The 16,162-nt window shown below is 33.4% G+C and overlaps 1 protein-coding gene across 1 annotated transcript in view; it reads right to left on the bottom strand.

Moving 5' to 3' along the window:
- Positions 1-16,162, bottom strand: part of LOC137820105 (callose synthase 10) — a 59,450-nt gene that overhangs the window by 29,516 nt on the left and 13,772 nt on the right. Inside the window, exons 10-23 of the mRNA XM_068623927.1 lie at positions 15,351-15,479; positions 12,589-12,665; positions 12,430-12,517; positions 12,211-12,303; positions 10,947-11,049; positions 10,738-10,861; positions 8,547-8,736; positions 8,395-8,447; positions 7,843-7,903; positions 6,837-6,918; positions 6,276-6,325; positions 4,373-4,459; positions 3,543-3,628; positions 2,777-2,804 (exon numbers count right to left, since the gene is read on the bottom strand). Coding sequence (XP_068480028.1) covers positions 2,777-2,804; positions 3,543-3,628; positions 4,373-4,459; positions 6,276-6,325; positions 6,837-6,918; positions 7,843-7,903; positions 8,395-8,447; positions 8,547-8,736; positions 10,738-10,861; positions 10,947-11,049; positions 12,211-12,303; positions 12,430-12,517; positions 12,589-12,665; positions 15,351-15,479 — 1,251 coding nt within the window. The remainder of the gene's footprint in view (positions 1-2,776; positions 2,805-3,542; positions 3,629-4,372; positions 4,460-6,275; positions 6,326-6,836; positions 6,919-7,842; positions 7,904-8,394; positions 8,448-8,546; positions 8,737-10,737; positions 10,862-10,946; positions 11,050-12,210; positions 12,304-12,429; positions 12,518-12,588; positions 12,666-15,350; positions 15,480-16,162) is intronic.

The following is a 16,162-nucleotide window of genomic DNA, read 5'->3' as shown; positions in this document are numbered from 1 at the left end:
CCAATCAGCATCACAATACCTAGAGATTTGGGTACTTCCTTTATCTTCATATAAGAAACCATGTCCAAGATCCTTTTTCAGGTATCTTAAGATACGGATGATGTCATTCCAATGATTAATACAAGGAACCTGCCTGAACCGACTAACAACACCAACTACACAAAATAGATGAGGTTTAGTAAAAGTAAGTGAAGAAGCCTTGAGAGATAAAGCATCCCTTGAACTAGCCCAACCTTCCAAAAGGATCACCCAGAGCATGACACAAGACCCAAGGCTAGGTCAGGAGTATCCATTAACTAGTGCCTCAGAACCTATCATTCCTCAAAGGATCATCAGGAGCATAGCCAACATGATGGGGCTGAGCACCAGCTAATCTCTTTGCTTTTAATTTCAATAGATTAGGTTTCACAAAGCATAAATGGGAGTGTACTTAGCAACTTGGGCTTGTGCCATATGCATTTTCTCTTCTTAAGCAGCTAGGTTTAGGACTTGCAACCCTAGCTTTAAAAACTAGTTTTAGGGGGTGGCATTGACCATAGTCAACCCTAGGGCCACCCCTCACCCATTCCTTTTCTACTCCTCTCTCATCTTGCTCTCCAAGTCACTCCTTCCAATATAAAGTATGCCTTACCCTATGTCTTTTCACATTAAATTTTGAAATAGAAAAGAAACTTTGTAGGAGCGTTTAGTGAGACTTGAGTGCTCTCCTTTTTGGTCTTATTTTGAATGTTTGTACACTTCAAGTGGCAGCTCTTCACCACTCATCTTGGAGTCTTCCACCATTCCAAGTGGTGTGAGTCATTGCCTTTCTCGATAAGCTTTCCTCAACCTTCATCATTTTTTATGTCTTACTCTACTCTTTAATTTTGGCATTTACATTGCTTTTCTTTATCTTGTTCCTTGTCTTAATTCCGCACCTCATCATCATCTTCACCATATAACTGTGTTTTCTCTTTGCCCTCTAAAAGAAAACCTTCACACTTTCGTGTCCAGTGGAAATCTTTTTTGGGTTTCTCACCATATTCTGCTTAAAACAAAAACTCATAAACAAAGTGCAATTCAGAAAATGTGCAATTTTAAAATCAACTCACATTGCTAAGATAAATATGTTTTTTAACTAGTCTTCTATAGCTTTCAAGTTAGAGATAGATTCCATGTTCTGCCATTAATTTCTTATTTAGGTCAGTAGGACTATCCGCTACCTAGTGAATCATACCCATCTATTTTAGGATATATATCTGATTGGGCTACTTCAATACCTAAGAATTTTTTTATACTACCCAGATCCTTGATCTGAATATCATTGCACAAGTGTTGAAAATGATTACACAAGTGTTCATTTAGTTGAGATATTCTAGCAATATCATAAACTACTAAGTAAACACATTTTTAAGAAGAGATATTACAACAGAAAAAACCGAATGATCTCACACATTGCATTTCAAACCAAGGGTTTGGACAACGTAGCTAAATTTTGGAAACCAAGCACGTGGAGATTGCTTAAGACCATAGAGAAAGCGGCACAATTTACAGACCAAACCAAACTACCACTTAGCAACAAACCGAGGAGGTTGCTCCATGTAGACTTCCTTTAATAGATTTTCATAAAGAAAAGCATTTTTAATATCCAATTGATGAAGCAGTCAATGACAAATAGGAAAGAAAAGACGTATAGTACTAATTTTAGCCACTGTGATTAAGACCATTGATCTGAGTGTATCCTTTAGCAACCAATTTCACCATTAAAATCAACCTTAATGGCATAAACAAATCAACATCCTATCGTCCTCCTCGTTGATTGAAGGCGAACAAACTCTCACGTACTATTATGATCAAAAGACTGCATTTTTGCAAATATAGCTTGTCGTCACCCACGATGATCAAGTGTTGCATTCATAGTTTTATGTATAGTAATAAAAGACAAAGAGAATATGCAATGTAGTGTTCCAACATTAAATCAATGCAATATGCCGCGCATGGTGTCCAATACAATTTTTTTTTCTCATTGCTTTGTAATTTGCTGCATTATCAATTAGTATATGAATGACATTATCTTTCCCAACCTCAACAACATCATCCATCATCTTGAAAATTTGTCAGCTGTCTTGGATATGTCAGAAGCATCAATCGACTTCAAAAATTCAGTCCCCTTTGGACTATTTAAAAGAAAATTAAGTATGGTTTTTCTCCTCCCATTAGTCCATCCATCTCTCCTTATTGTGCAACAAATTTTTTATGGCAGTGGTGGAGAATGTGATTGTGGCAGTGGTGGTAAAGAACACGAGTGCAATAGCAACGATGGAGAATGTGAGCGCAACACCGGCGATGGTGAAAAGTTCAACGACAGTGGGTTTTTCAATCTGGGCTTGTTTACGCTCTCTTTCACTCTTTACACACAGATATGCTTTTGGGAAGTAAACTATAACACTGGGCCTTAAAAATGGCCATATACAGGTTCAATATTTTTGGCCAAAAATGGTCACACTAGGTCACGATCCAGGATCGAAGACCGCTTCCGATGCACCGAGTTGTGCGGCAGGATCAGCTCCAATCCTGATTCACTAGTTCCAGAGTAGTTGACTCATGCGAGTTTGCAATTTTACTCGCGCTTTTGACAACACTGATGATACCAACTTGAGATAAATAAATAAAAAGACGTTATTTAAATAGCGTAATTTTCCTCTTTTATTTATTCATATTCATATTAACAAAGAAAGGTACAACACAACTTTTAAATAAAGACTATTTAAGGCCAATTCTAACAAAACAAAAATACCTCGGTTGACTGTCCACTCAAGGGAATCCTGAAAAAAGAACAAACAAAATCAAATTTACCCACAACAAACATGTGTATATTTCAACTAAACCAAAAAAAAAAATCATTATATAAGATCACGATTCAATAGCATAGATAAAAAAACTTGCATAATAAAAGAGAAAAAAGCACAGCACACAAGCAAGGAATGAGGCATCCTGTGTCAAAAATAGTGGTAATAATTAAAGTTATTGGGAATTATGTTGATTACACAATACACAGAAAATAGTTTAATTTCTTTTATACTCTTATAAAACTAAAACATATTTATTCTTTAATTTATATACATGTCAGGCATGCTACATGCCCTAATTTATAGCAGTGCTACTTTCTATTCTTTATGCTTTCAAATCTCTCCATGCAGGAGACCAACAAAAAGAGGTGACAAGTTGTCCTTGAAGAAAAAATCTATAGCCCCAAACAAGCTCGTACTAAACATACTTAGCACAGTAGTGCCACTTTCCATTATTTATGCTTTCAAATCTCTCCATGCAGGAGACCACCAAAAAGAGATGACAAATTGTCCTTGAACAAAAACTCTATAGCCCCAAACAAGCTCTTCTAAACATACTTAGCACATGAACAATGTTAAAATAAGAGAAATCAAATTCTTTAAACCCCAAATTATACCAACCACCAGATTTATATCACCATGCCAATTAGTATGTAAATAAGAACAAATAGAGAACTAAGATATTTGTAACTACTAACTTGCTCGAAAACCCACCTTTTTATTTTTGGTGAGACCAAATTTTTTACAAATGCCTCTGGGAAACTTTCAAAACGCTTATGCACCATTTCAATTGAACGAATCTGCAATAAGTCATTTATAAGAAATGTTTACAGCAAGAGGAGACAAACCATGAATAAAACTGACTTCCATATTAATACGAATTTTGACTACTTAAAATAAAAAGAATAGAAAATAGCTCCTTAAAAAAGATGTAGATGGTAACAAATCCTCAAAAAGGAATATGAAAAGACTGGTAACCTCCGTGTCAAATTTTCAGCCCTTCACTGAGTACATGTCTCAATTCCTCAGTATTTCTAGCAGAAAAAAAAGTAAGCATACATCTATGTAGCACGGATACTAGCATGAACTCTAGACACTACACGAACACGGACACTTCGACGTGTGTAATTTCCAAAAATATAGGACACGGATTTATATATTATATCATTGTGAATTATAGAAATTGACAATAAGATTTATGCGAACAAGGTGTTAATCAAATATAACAAAAAAGAATCCAATTCATCTATTGAAAATCCAAAAAGTGAAAAGAGGATAAAATCATTTCATCCCTTTCTTGATCATCATCATTGAAAACGACACTCTAGTTTAAGAGATTTTGTACGAAGAATTCAGATTTCAATACATCAAAAGATTTAAGTGTACAAGGTTAGTATTTATACAATAAGAGATTCTTGTTGCATAACCTACAAATTCTTTTTATTCTTGTTCCAAACACCTTTTATTAGACTTAACCACAAATTGAAAGAATGGAAAGAAACAAGCTAAATCGTCAAAATGATGCCAATTTGGAATGCAAATACCTCGCCTAGCCGAGCCCGTGCACCAATCACACCACCAACAATTGCTGACATGACAGTGTAAAAAATGAGAATATCCATGAGATAAATCTGCAGAATGAGAATGCATTAGCAAAGTAAAGCATAGCCAAGTATTCATGAAAACAGAAACTAAACAATTACAGGAAAACTGCAGCTGTTACATCCTAAGATCATGATCTTGTGAGGAGATAATTAAGACAACATGGCACCAGGTATATAGGCTACTTGGAAAAATAAACATTCAAGAAACTATTCTCTTCTCAAATATTCCAATTTCCAACATGTCATTGTGAGATAAAAGGACACCAAACTATAAGAATCCATATAACAAGGGCTTCATAAGAAAATCTAAAATGAATTTATAGCACACTATTGTCTTGGTCAACATCTGTTAAGAAATAAGGAGAAGTTTATTGATATAGTTAGAGTATTAATGAGTTGGTGAGTTCGTTAGAGAGCTTAGTCAGATATAAAATGGGGAAGAAGTATATGTGAAATGCAGATTTGTTTTTATTGAGAAAGGAGAAATCCTTTGTGAAGGGGACACCCAAGGAGGAGAGATTTGTCTTATTTCCTGTTCTTTTCATCCTATTCAACAAAAATCCTTCCTTCATTTCTTTTCTTTTTCAATTCTTGGTTCCTAACAGCTTTCCAAATGTTTCTCCCCTCTCCTCTGATACATACGTATTAATATATTTACTTTGAACTGAATACAAATGGTGTCAACCCCTTTCTAGCTTTTATTTGTAAGTACTCTTAAAATTCTACTCCCTCCGGAACTTTATAAAAGAAACAAATAACTAACTCATTCTATAAACATAGTAAATTAATTCATTTTAATTCATAATGTCAGAAATGTAAATTTTATTACAAAGGTACATGATCAATTAAATGATTTAAGTAGAGGTAAAATTTGATAACACTGAACATAATTAAAGAGATTATTTTCTTTAGACCATTGAATGTGATTTATGTTGTTTATAAGCTAATAAATACATCTACGTGTATATAGAATGAGTATACGCCTCATTTATGGAGTTCACAATAAACTATAGGTATAAAAGACAATTAACAACTACTACATCTCAAAGACATTCTTATTATAATTAGGACCAAGGTAGTCAACATCGCGATTTGCATCGTACGTGTTTATGACTTATGTCTCGGTTTCTCGCGGTGGCACCTCTCTCGACTTAGCTCACCAGCATTCCTCACAGTGGCGGTCCTTGCACGCTTCGTGAAAGTAGTCTGACGAGTGACGCTTTTGATGGTATTGCGCCGTAGCGCATCACAGTGTCGCTCTTCTATCACTTTCATGTTGCTACGATGGAGGCAACGCATGGCCCAATTAGAAATAGGTCAAATGCTAAAAATTAAATTGCCTAATTGGGTTTGGATGGAGGCAGTATGACTCTTTGGGAAAGACGCATTAGCACTTTTTTATTAAACCATGACTCGTTTATTTTTTTGAAACTAAATGGCTCACTTATTATTTTTTTGAAACAATATGACTCACTTTTTTTAAGTCATATGACTTTTTTTCAAACCATATGACTCAGTTAGGATGTAGTGTTTAAAACTAGCTATGTACTCTTTTATATATTATGAGGTTCATTTGTGAATTTTTGAACTAGATATAATGATTTTATGTGTATATAAAAATTTGTAGGATCTTCCGATCCATATTACGATCTCCCGATTTACGATTCATATTTCTCTACCCGATCTTGAGTAAGATCTTGATTTTGACTACCTTGATTAGAACAAAAAAATGGACACATTTGTTTCTTATACAAACATAAACAATCTGAAAATCAATTATAGCATCATCAAGTAACAGTTTGCTCAAATTGATGCAAATGAAAAAAAATTGAAGAATACTCACAGCCACAACAGGAGCCCACAAGCTAAGAATCGTGAAGGCATTGTAATTGTCTGTAAATTTTGCAGTCACAAATCAGTGACAAACATATTTCTTAATTTTACAGTACTTAAAATACAAGCAAATAAATTAACCGAGATAAAATTAACATCAAAGACACTATGAAAGAATACTTAATAGCAAGAAAACACCTTCAACATACATTACGAAGGATGTCTTCTTTTAGAGAGAAGAGGACCATACATACAAAAACTATCTTCATATTCCAGCTATGTTATCATCTATAATAGCAGAAAATTGCTCTATCACCTTAACACCTAAAAAGATTCCAGTCCCACCAACCTTCTAAATAATCTATAATCTAAAAGAATCAAACCAAAATGTACAGGTTTATTACGACTAAAAATAAATTTCAAAATATTTAACACACTAGGATGTCAAGGTTCATAGTGATGTCTAACATATGATCTTTAATTTAAGAAAAAAACATGCTGTACAGAAAACACCAATGCCTTAAAAATTGACAACTAAACCAAAAATCAAATAATAACAGCATATACTTACTCTTTGAGATCAAATCATGCCATGAGTAAGTCAAAGATTGAAGATCAACAATAATATTGGTAGGTTCAACAAGAGGTCTAATCTGTAATATTAGGAATTAGAAATACACGAGAATTAGTAATGACATTTTTTCTTTTACACACACTATTTACTATAGAAATGACATTTTATTTGCATACGTATATTAATGAGATTGACCCTTTCTCAAATAAAAAATGGGCATTTCACTAGAAACATCAGATGGGGCCATTGCTCTCCAAAATGCCTAGTTACACTATTCCCTTTTATTCAATTTTTCAATTATATCCTCATCTCAGAGGCTCTTTTTAAAATAGAGTCCAAATCATTTTAGAAAAATAATAAAAGTAGAAGATTACATTTCCTTTATTTATAAAAAAATTAAAAGCATACCCCCACTAAATGAAAAATGTATTACAGAAAATTAAAATTCAGAAAATTAAAATTCAGAAAAATAAATGTTTATTTATAGAAAATATTAAATTTAACTTTAAAAATAAAATAAAGCAGTACAATACATAATAAAAAAATCAATTTTATACACTTAAATAAATTAAATGAAAAAAAAAACACTTTATTATCATTTCAACTGCTCAACTTGTATGGTTACACTCACAATAACACACTTCACTAAGTTATTTTTAGAAGAGGTTTAACCTTCTTGTCAGTTGTACTTTGTAATTTATTTATTTATTTTAAGTTTTTGAATTTATTTTAATAATATAAATGAAAGTCAAAATCATGTGAAGTAAAAAGAAAATAAATGAACTAATTTCCTTTCCAGTTTTCTCTCCTCCTGATAATGTTATTTTATTACCAAAATTACATCAATATCTTCATAAATAAAAAATGTACTTTTGCCCTATATAGTGATTAAATAGAATATTTACTTACTGGAAAGATTATTAAAGTTGTCCACTACTTTTCATGTGTACATTCGTAGGAAGGAAATAAATTTGAATTATAACAGTAGAAACGTATGACTTACCTGGAGAAAGTAAGCAAAAGTGAATTTGCAGGCAAGTACCACCAACCAAAAGCCCACATACCTGCGGAACATAAAAACAGACTTGTTGAAATATCAATATCACAAAGCAGCACTTTTGACAACATAAAAGATGATACACTTATCAGAATTGCGAGAGAATTTCTGAATAAAAACTTTGTATTCTGTAAAATGATCTCAGCTTGTACAAGTAGCTTCTACACGGCATTTATAGGTAAAGAGACAGAGCAGTGAAGATCTAAATAAACCTAACTCAACTAGTGGCAAACAATGCCTGAAAGGAATGGCTAACTGAACTACTGATGTACATAAAGCAAAAAAGCTACAAAGAGTAAAACTATATTCAATAATACAAGCATTAAGAAATGTTAAAAAAATGTTAATGACAACCAATATAAGTCATCAACACTCTGCTAATGGTGAACATGCATAATTGAAGTTGCAAACCCAGCAACAAACAATTAAATAGGTGTCTCGTATTGTATTAGTAATTCTTTATCACAACAAGATCTCTTTTTCAGCAAGAAAACACACCTACAGTAATCACTTATTCCCTCATAAAGACCACGTCCAACATAATACCGTTCCTGGATTATGTCATCAAAAAGGTGTCAATACCAAGTCATAACATAACACATAAATAACTTGAAATAAACAGGTCAAAATTAAATAGCAAAATAACTTACTTGATAAATCCACTTAAAAAACTGAAAGAACGACTGATCTGACATTTCTGAAAGGGTGTGACATGCTGGAAATTTTAGCAACAGTGCAAAGAATAGTCGTATGGCGGCATAAACACCAAGAACAAGAAGGTATATCCGGAAATAGAATGAATTATCAGAGTTACGACTATTCCTCTCCTGCAAAACCTTCCTGCAATTAAGAAAAATTACGAAGAAAATTAACACAGTTTGAGATGTACTTCAAATTACCAGGTTCGTTAACAGCGGCTGATATACACACCTAGGCACTGAGGCAGGACACAAAACAGCCTCAATGCTCCAGATGGTCTGAGCGTGAATTTGGTAAGGCAGCCACATCAGGGTGATGTGGTTCATGCATTTTCGGTGAACTAGTTTACCATCACTTAAAATGTTTTGAAGTCAATATGTAATTATCTAAAGTGATATTTCAATCTACTATAAAGATATAAAACTTAAAAAACCCTAGCAATGAAGAACAATACCCCAATCTAAGCCCTGAATGCATCTGCCATGCATTACCTGCAGTCCAAAACCTGAAGTTCCCTTTGTTCTGTAATACTCCCAATGTGTGTCTAGCTTGGCCATTATAGTTGCAATCAATTGGATGAGCACTTACACGCTACATTATTATGCTACTCACATTTCCAATTTGGATTAAATTACATTTTTGAAGTATTCTTTCCATGAATAAAGAATTAAAGGTTAAACATCTCTACCACTCTAAAACAATGCAAAGTTTGTCTTCAGTCGCTCATCTCAAAATGCCAACTTTTTGGACTATTTTATAAAATGTATCCAATAAACCTTTATAATTAGGTCCAATAAACAGATATGATTTGACAATTTAAAATACAGTTATCAGTATAAGGACCCCCAAAAATTATATTCACAATTTGGTAAATGTAGACTTTATGGTGGTTTTAACCACCACAATTATTTTTTTCTTTGTTCATTGCTTAGACACTCTCTTGCCCTCCCAGTCCTTGCTCATGCCACCATGCTCGTGCATCAGAACTACACCTCTGCTTGGTCACTCTTCTCTATTCTCCCTCTTCCTATCTCCAACTCCACCACAACCACAGCCTTGCATAGTCACGACCAGGACAGGCCCTATTACAACATGGGCCTCTTGCAGCCACAACAAATGCATCATACCACATTCTCTCTGTCTAAAACTGAAGCAAAGAGGTACATTACTCCACCAAGAACACAAGATCACAGCTCGTCTACTACAGAAATGTATCCCTTCCCTTGTGTCTCTCCTACACCTGGGTGAGCCTTACTCAGATCCAGAGAGATATAAAAGATTGGTTAGGAAACTTATTTATCACACTATTACTAGGTCTAACATTTCGTTGTCAATCGGGAATAGTTAGTCAGTTTATGCAAGCTCCGCATATTGATCATTGGAATCTAGTTATTAGCATTCTTTGATGCACCAAGAAGAAGGCTTTGGTCATGCATTGTTGTTCATTGATAAAGGAAATACCCAAATTAAAGGGTAGTGTGATGCATATTGAGAAGATCTCTTGTTGGTAGGCATTCTACTATAGGATATATCCTTGGAAGAAATGTTTCTATGAAAAACAAAAAATAAAATATTGTGCAGTACTAAAGCAAAATATTAAGCCATGGCCTCCTCAGGTGAACTTGTTTAGATTAAACAACTTCTTAAAGAATTGAAGTTTCGTGAAATTCAACATATTATATAATGACCAGCAAATTGCCATTCATATCCTCTAATCCAGTATCTCAGGTAGTACTAATCCAGTATTTTCATGATTGAATCCATCAGCTCAAACGACCTACTAGAAGACATCTTGACAAAGCCATTGAGAGGACCAAGCATTAGATTATTTGTTCCAAGCTTGGTACACTCAAATTGTGTTATGTGTGTGTATACATATGTCAATTGTGCTGAGTATTCTTTAGCAAACTCCAGCATGTTAATCAGTTTTTAGTCTTAACAACTGAAGTATTCTGCTTAGTTTGCATTTAAATTATATTTTGGTTGTAGTTTGACACTACAAAAAGTATAAAAAAGTATAGTGATTCTTTAAATATCAGCATCAATACATTCATGCAATCACTGCCTCTCAACCCATTCGTTGCCACAAGATAACACTGTTAATTAAATGACAAAATAGTAAAGGGAGAATTCTAAACTCACAGGTAAAGATATGTTACAGCCACAGAAGTCAAGCCGCCCCAAAAAAATCTTATGACTAGTCTTGAAACAGCCATCCCCCTTGCAGTTGTGTATGCCCCAAATGTAAGTAACACATCTAAAAAACCTATTCATCATAATATAATAATATTTTTAGAAACACTTGCCATTTGAAAAAGTAATAAATTTAGAAACAGAAACGTCTTACTTACTTTTGGCAAAATTCATGATTACAAATGATGGCCCAATGCTAAGAATTGATTTAAAAGTATCCAAATTGATATGTCCATGATTGAAAGCAATGATTGTCAAAGCCTGCATGGAACAGGAATTACACATGACCCAAGTAAACCTGTTTTGTTTGCTAAATAAAGGCTGGAGTGTTCCAGCTAAAACAGTCTTCCAAGCAGCAATTTACAGTATCATTGCTTTTATTTGGCATTGCAGAAATTCCATTCTTGTGCAGACAAACATGCAAATTATGGCATTGGAACATAGAAATGGGAATGTGGGCCATGACAAAGATGGCACGCCCAAGGTTTGAAGGATGTATGTCAGGAGGAAGAGGTAAGAAGAGTGATGGTGAGGGAGCAACAAATATAACAGAATGATTTTTCGGGTGAACGGAGAGTGGGAGATATATAGGGAATGATTGGAAGAGAGTGAATTATTATCTGATACTGTACATTGTATAATGGGTGCTGCAGCCTTTCAGTAGGAGATATTTCTGGAGCAGGATCCATTCCTTCTGCACTACTCTATAATTCTCTTATTTATTTCCTGGTCTCTAGCAGCTTCAATTTTCCACGTTATAGGTTTTCTTAGTGGAGTTTGGCCAAGTTCCCCCACTCTTTGTATTGTTTTCCCTTTCTTTTATGGATTTGGGATGCTGATTGTTGCTAAAAATGGTGTCAAATCTTTGGCACAACAATTAGCATTGTGATGGCACTACCATCTTTTATTTTAGACCAATAGCAAACGAACCTCAAAAATAATGTTGTGTCATGCAAAAGTCACAATACAAGTTGATTCTATCATTTTTTTATTTAATTTCTTTACGATAGCAGCCCTTAGTCAAGAATAGCTGTTGACTCAGTCAATTAAGTCTGTTCAAGCCGGGTCATGAGATGTCCAAAATGTGACAAAGAAGTGTCTAAGTCAAAAAAAAAAATTAATTGCAACATGGTTGCGAAGTGGTGGACATGTGCCATAACTGTATCCAACAAGTATTTCATCCCAAAAGTGTTAAAACACATCCAAAAAGATTTAGACATGGAGACACATCCAAAAAGATTTAGACATGGAGACACATCCGAAAAGATTTAGACATGGAGACACGTCCAAAAAGATTTAGACATAAAGACACATCCAAAAAGATTTAGACATAAAGACACATCCAAAAAGGTGTTGGTGTTCCTGAATCCATAATCAGAATTCAGACTTCAGAGTAATAACTATGGATGACAAAATCGGAACCTGAAACATTAATGCCAAGAAGATCCAAAGACGATGAAAACTTCGATACAAGTGAAGAAATGTCCTATGCTCCACAAAACTGCTTTTACCAGTCTGCAAATGACACATTGAGCATACCAGAAAAGAAATAATATTAACATCATATTTACGAAGAAAAATCAATAAAAATAACAGTTGAAAAAAACTTATAAAATTCCTAAAGAAAGCATCAAAACTAACCCTTTTTGACCTTTTTGAAGGTGTAGGTTTCAGCAAGAACGGAGAATTCTCTCTCATTGGCCAATTTAATTCAAAACAAGCAGGCGACCTACATATTATTGCAAATTAGAATAAGTCCACCTGAAAGGAAAAATATTATGTGGTATCAAAGCTCCTAACCAAAAGTATTCATTGAAGTCATCATAATTCCTCCATGCTGAATGTGCAGCTTTGCCATTGTTGTTTCTATCAGCTTCCTGCATAAGATTTTACAGGGAGTTGGTGCGAAGTGATGGATACATAAAAAGAAACAAAAAGCAATAATAAATGTATATAAGACAAACGAATCATGTATAATATACATATAACATATAGATATTGAATTTACTACTAAGGAAATGAGAAAAAATAATAAACAATCTTTATGAAAAATAATATTAACTAAAAGAAGAGTGTTATCAAATAGCAAAGAATTCTGCTATAACATCATGCGTCTTTCTCCTCTCTCACTCCCTATCTCCATGTATATATAGACCATGTTAGTTGAATTGTGAATTGGGAACTTCATAAACATGGTTAACAAACTCTTGGGCTAACCATAAAGCCATCCAAGTTCAATAGTCTACTAATTGGTCATGAGTTAACTCGTGTGTAGACTCAGTTTTTAGCAGATTCAGTCAAACTCGGTAGAATTGGTACATACTCGCGAGTTACGGGCCGAGTGAACGAGTTTCAAAGAAAATCCCAAACCAACCGACACATGGATCGTCTCGTTTAGTGTCCAGATTTAGGGCTCTTGTGTCATACCTAGACTTGCTGCTTTCCTTTTTTACTTGTGTTCATTGTTATGTCCTTTACAAAAAGCCCCTTAGCTCCCATGAAATTTTCATGTTGTTGATCAATTGCAACTCTTGTTCTTCCATCCAAAACAATTCTTTGAAATGTTTCTTAAAAACCAACACCTCACTATACAGATTGAAATTATTGTCATACTACTACCTAACACGATACAAAATGAATGGATCAAAACAAAACAAAGAAGACAGTGCTACTTAGTAGGACAATTACGATGTAATTAGCTTACCTAGGAATGAGATAAAAGGTTTTGCATGGAGAGGTTTACGTAGTTGTAAATTCTACCTAGCGTCAAATTTTCCACACTTCTTTATACCTTCTTTCTTCCTTTTGGAAATTTATAGCATTCAGCTGCTAAGCTCTATTGATTGCTTCATACATACATGGCATAGTTGGATAGAAGCAACAAAACATTACAAGTGGAAAAACATATTTTAGGCAATATGTGATTGATCTCCACAATTTGCCATCACTCAATACCAAATTCATCAGTTGCTTGACCTCCGTTTTAGTAGCATGTTGCATGTGGACTTACAGGAAAAGCATGGACGAACCATTACACATCTCTTTTTGCTTAGTTCATGCCAAAAAGGAAAGCAAATTTAGGGTTTTTATCAAACTGAGTCATGTGAGGTAAAACCTGAATGCAATATCACCATATTCTACAGCGAGATTCAAACAAGAATCACGATTCATGTGATTCCGAGAGTGATTAGCACAATACAAGAGCGATCAAAAGCAAAAACAAGTGTTTCATCAATATGTATCATATTATATGGTTCATATCATATGTCACACAATACTTACTACTATGATAAAGAGACACCTACATATAAAAATTTGCAAAGAAGCTTAATACACTCAAGCATTATTACTAAATAATATTGTTGCATAATCAGGAGAATTATGCTCTAATTAAGTGCAGATTCCATTTTATATTTATTAGGATAGATTTGTTAGTGATTTGATTTTATTTGATTTGTACAGCTTTAGACAACCATTATAATTGTCTTTTATTACCTATTATTTCCTTCCTTAATTAGATTGTAAAACAGTCTATAAATAGAGACTGTAATCACATTTGTAATAGACATCAGAAATACATTCCATCTATTTCTTTCTATTCCTTTCAACTAATATATTTCACTAAATCCTTAAAAGGAACCTAGGTTGGATCTAATTGTAAGCGTGGCACATATGAATGTTCTAGCCTAAGAGGAGGGACTGTTAGAATAACTCTATATTTCATGCATCAAATTTAAAATGCATTTAGTCAACATTGAATTTAGGAAGTCAAAACTAAGTGTATAATACAGATTTTGTACTATACAAGTTTTGAAAATTACACGTTTCACGAATGAGTAACTAAGTGTCTTTTCAATAAACCTAGTTTATCCTATCATTGACTATATTGTCAAATTCTTTAATAAGGAGAATATTAATTTCTTTTACTAGCTTTCCTTCTATGACCTCGACTTATTATGAAATAGCCACAATGGTTAACAAGCTAAGAACCCTAACATAATCTTGTACCCCTTCAATTTTGTCTTATTCAATAGGTAAATACATATCTCTTAAACTCAACTTATCTTCATCTACATATCTATAGATTAATATTTTATAGATTCGTTAATTATTAATTATACTTATTGAAGTTATTATTGCCTAAAACTTAAGTCAATTTTACTAGATATAAAATACAAAGGGTTATAACACAATGCACTAACACTAACTTAAACTACTAATATGGGTCAAGTACTAGTACAAAACAACTATTTGAAGCAAAATTGATCAAACAAACAATAACAAGACTACTAAACCTATTATTTTAGCAGCAATTATATCCATTTATCAAACATTCCAATACTTCCTCAATTAGAACAAAATTCCTTGACGTGAGACATTTTACCAGACATTACTTTGAATGGCCAAAAAGTAAATACCGGCATGGATGGTTTTTTCAACAGCCCAATGGCAATTTGCTACCAATTTAACAAATAAATATGGTATAATTTTGAACAATTGCACATAGTAAGATTTGAAACATAAAATTGCCTTATAGTCAGAAAGTGAATAAAGCAACTCACTTTAGATAGGGTGTCATAGATAGGACAAATTATTTTCTCAAGGAATTTTGTAGAACCATCTTCAGTTAGGCAGCTGTGTGCAGGTCTAGCTTCTCCATGATCCAAAACAGCATCCAACTCTTTGGCCATCTATATAACACAACATGGCTAATATATTTAGCATTAAAAGTGATTTGAAATGTCTATCATTAAACTTCGTCTACATAAAACATTTAATTCTATGAAAATGGGTATAACTTCAGTAAAAACCTAAAAACCCTTCTCTTTCAAGATGGTACAAATAAACTTACCAATCAGTGGTTTATATTTTTCTAAGTTTAACACTAATTGCTAAATATAAAATAACAAAAATGTGTTTATACTTGTTTAACTCCCGAATAAAGGAAAAAAATTCAAGTCCCGAATAAGTGAAAGACAACTCTGACCATATTAATCAATTTTGAAGAGTTCACATTGTAAAACAGTATCAAAATCCACCTTAGATCCATTAAACTAGGGCCACCTACTCATAGAAAGTAGACTTTCTTTTTCTCCTACGAAATTTGTATCCACTTATATACCATAATTTAATCATATCCCCAGTTGGTGTGAGATCTCCAACACCTACCATATTATCCACACACCAAGCCCAATAGAGTTAGGCTTAAAACCACATTCTAGAGATAATTAAACAAAAAAGAGGGAACAATAGGAATATCCTTAAAACTCATGAGAAAGTATTACTAATTTAATGAAAAAAAAAATATTGTTCAACATAGGAAAACTATAGGACAGTGGAGCTTCTTTCTCATTTATTCTACCAATTAGCATAA

The sequence above is a fragment of the Phaseolus vulgaris genome, chromosome 9, assembly GCF_000499845.2.
Source record: "Phaseolus vulgaris cultivar G19833 chromosome 9, P. vulgaris v2.0, whole genome shotgun sequence".
Taxonomy (NCBI): Eukaryota; Viridiplantae; Streptophyta; class Magnoliopsida; order Fabales; family Fabaceae; genus Phaseolus; species Phaseolus vulgaris.
The sequence above is the reverse complement of the archived record's forward strand: the minus strand, read 5'-3'. Positions and strand labels throughout refer to the sequence as shown.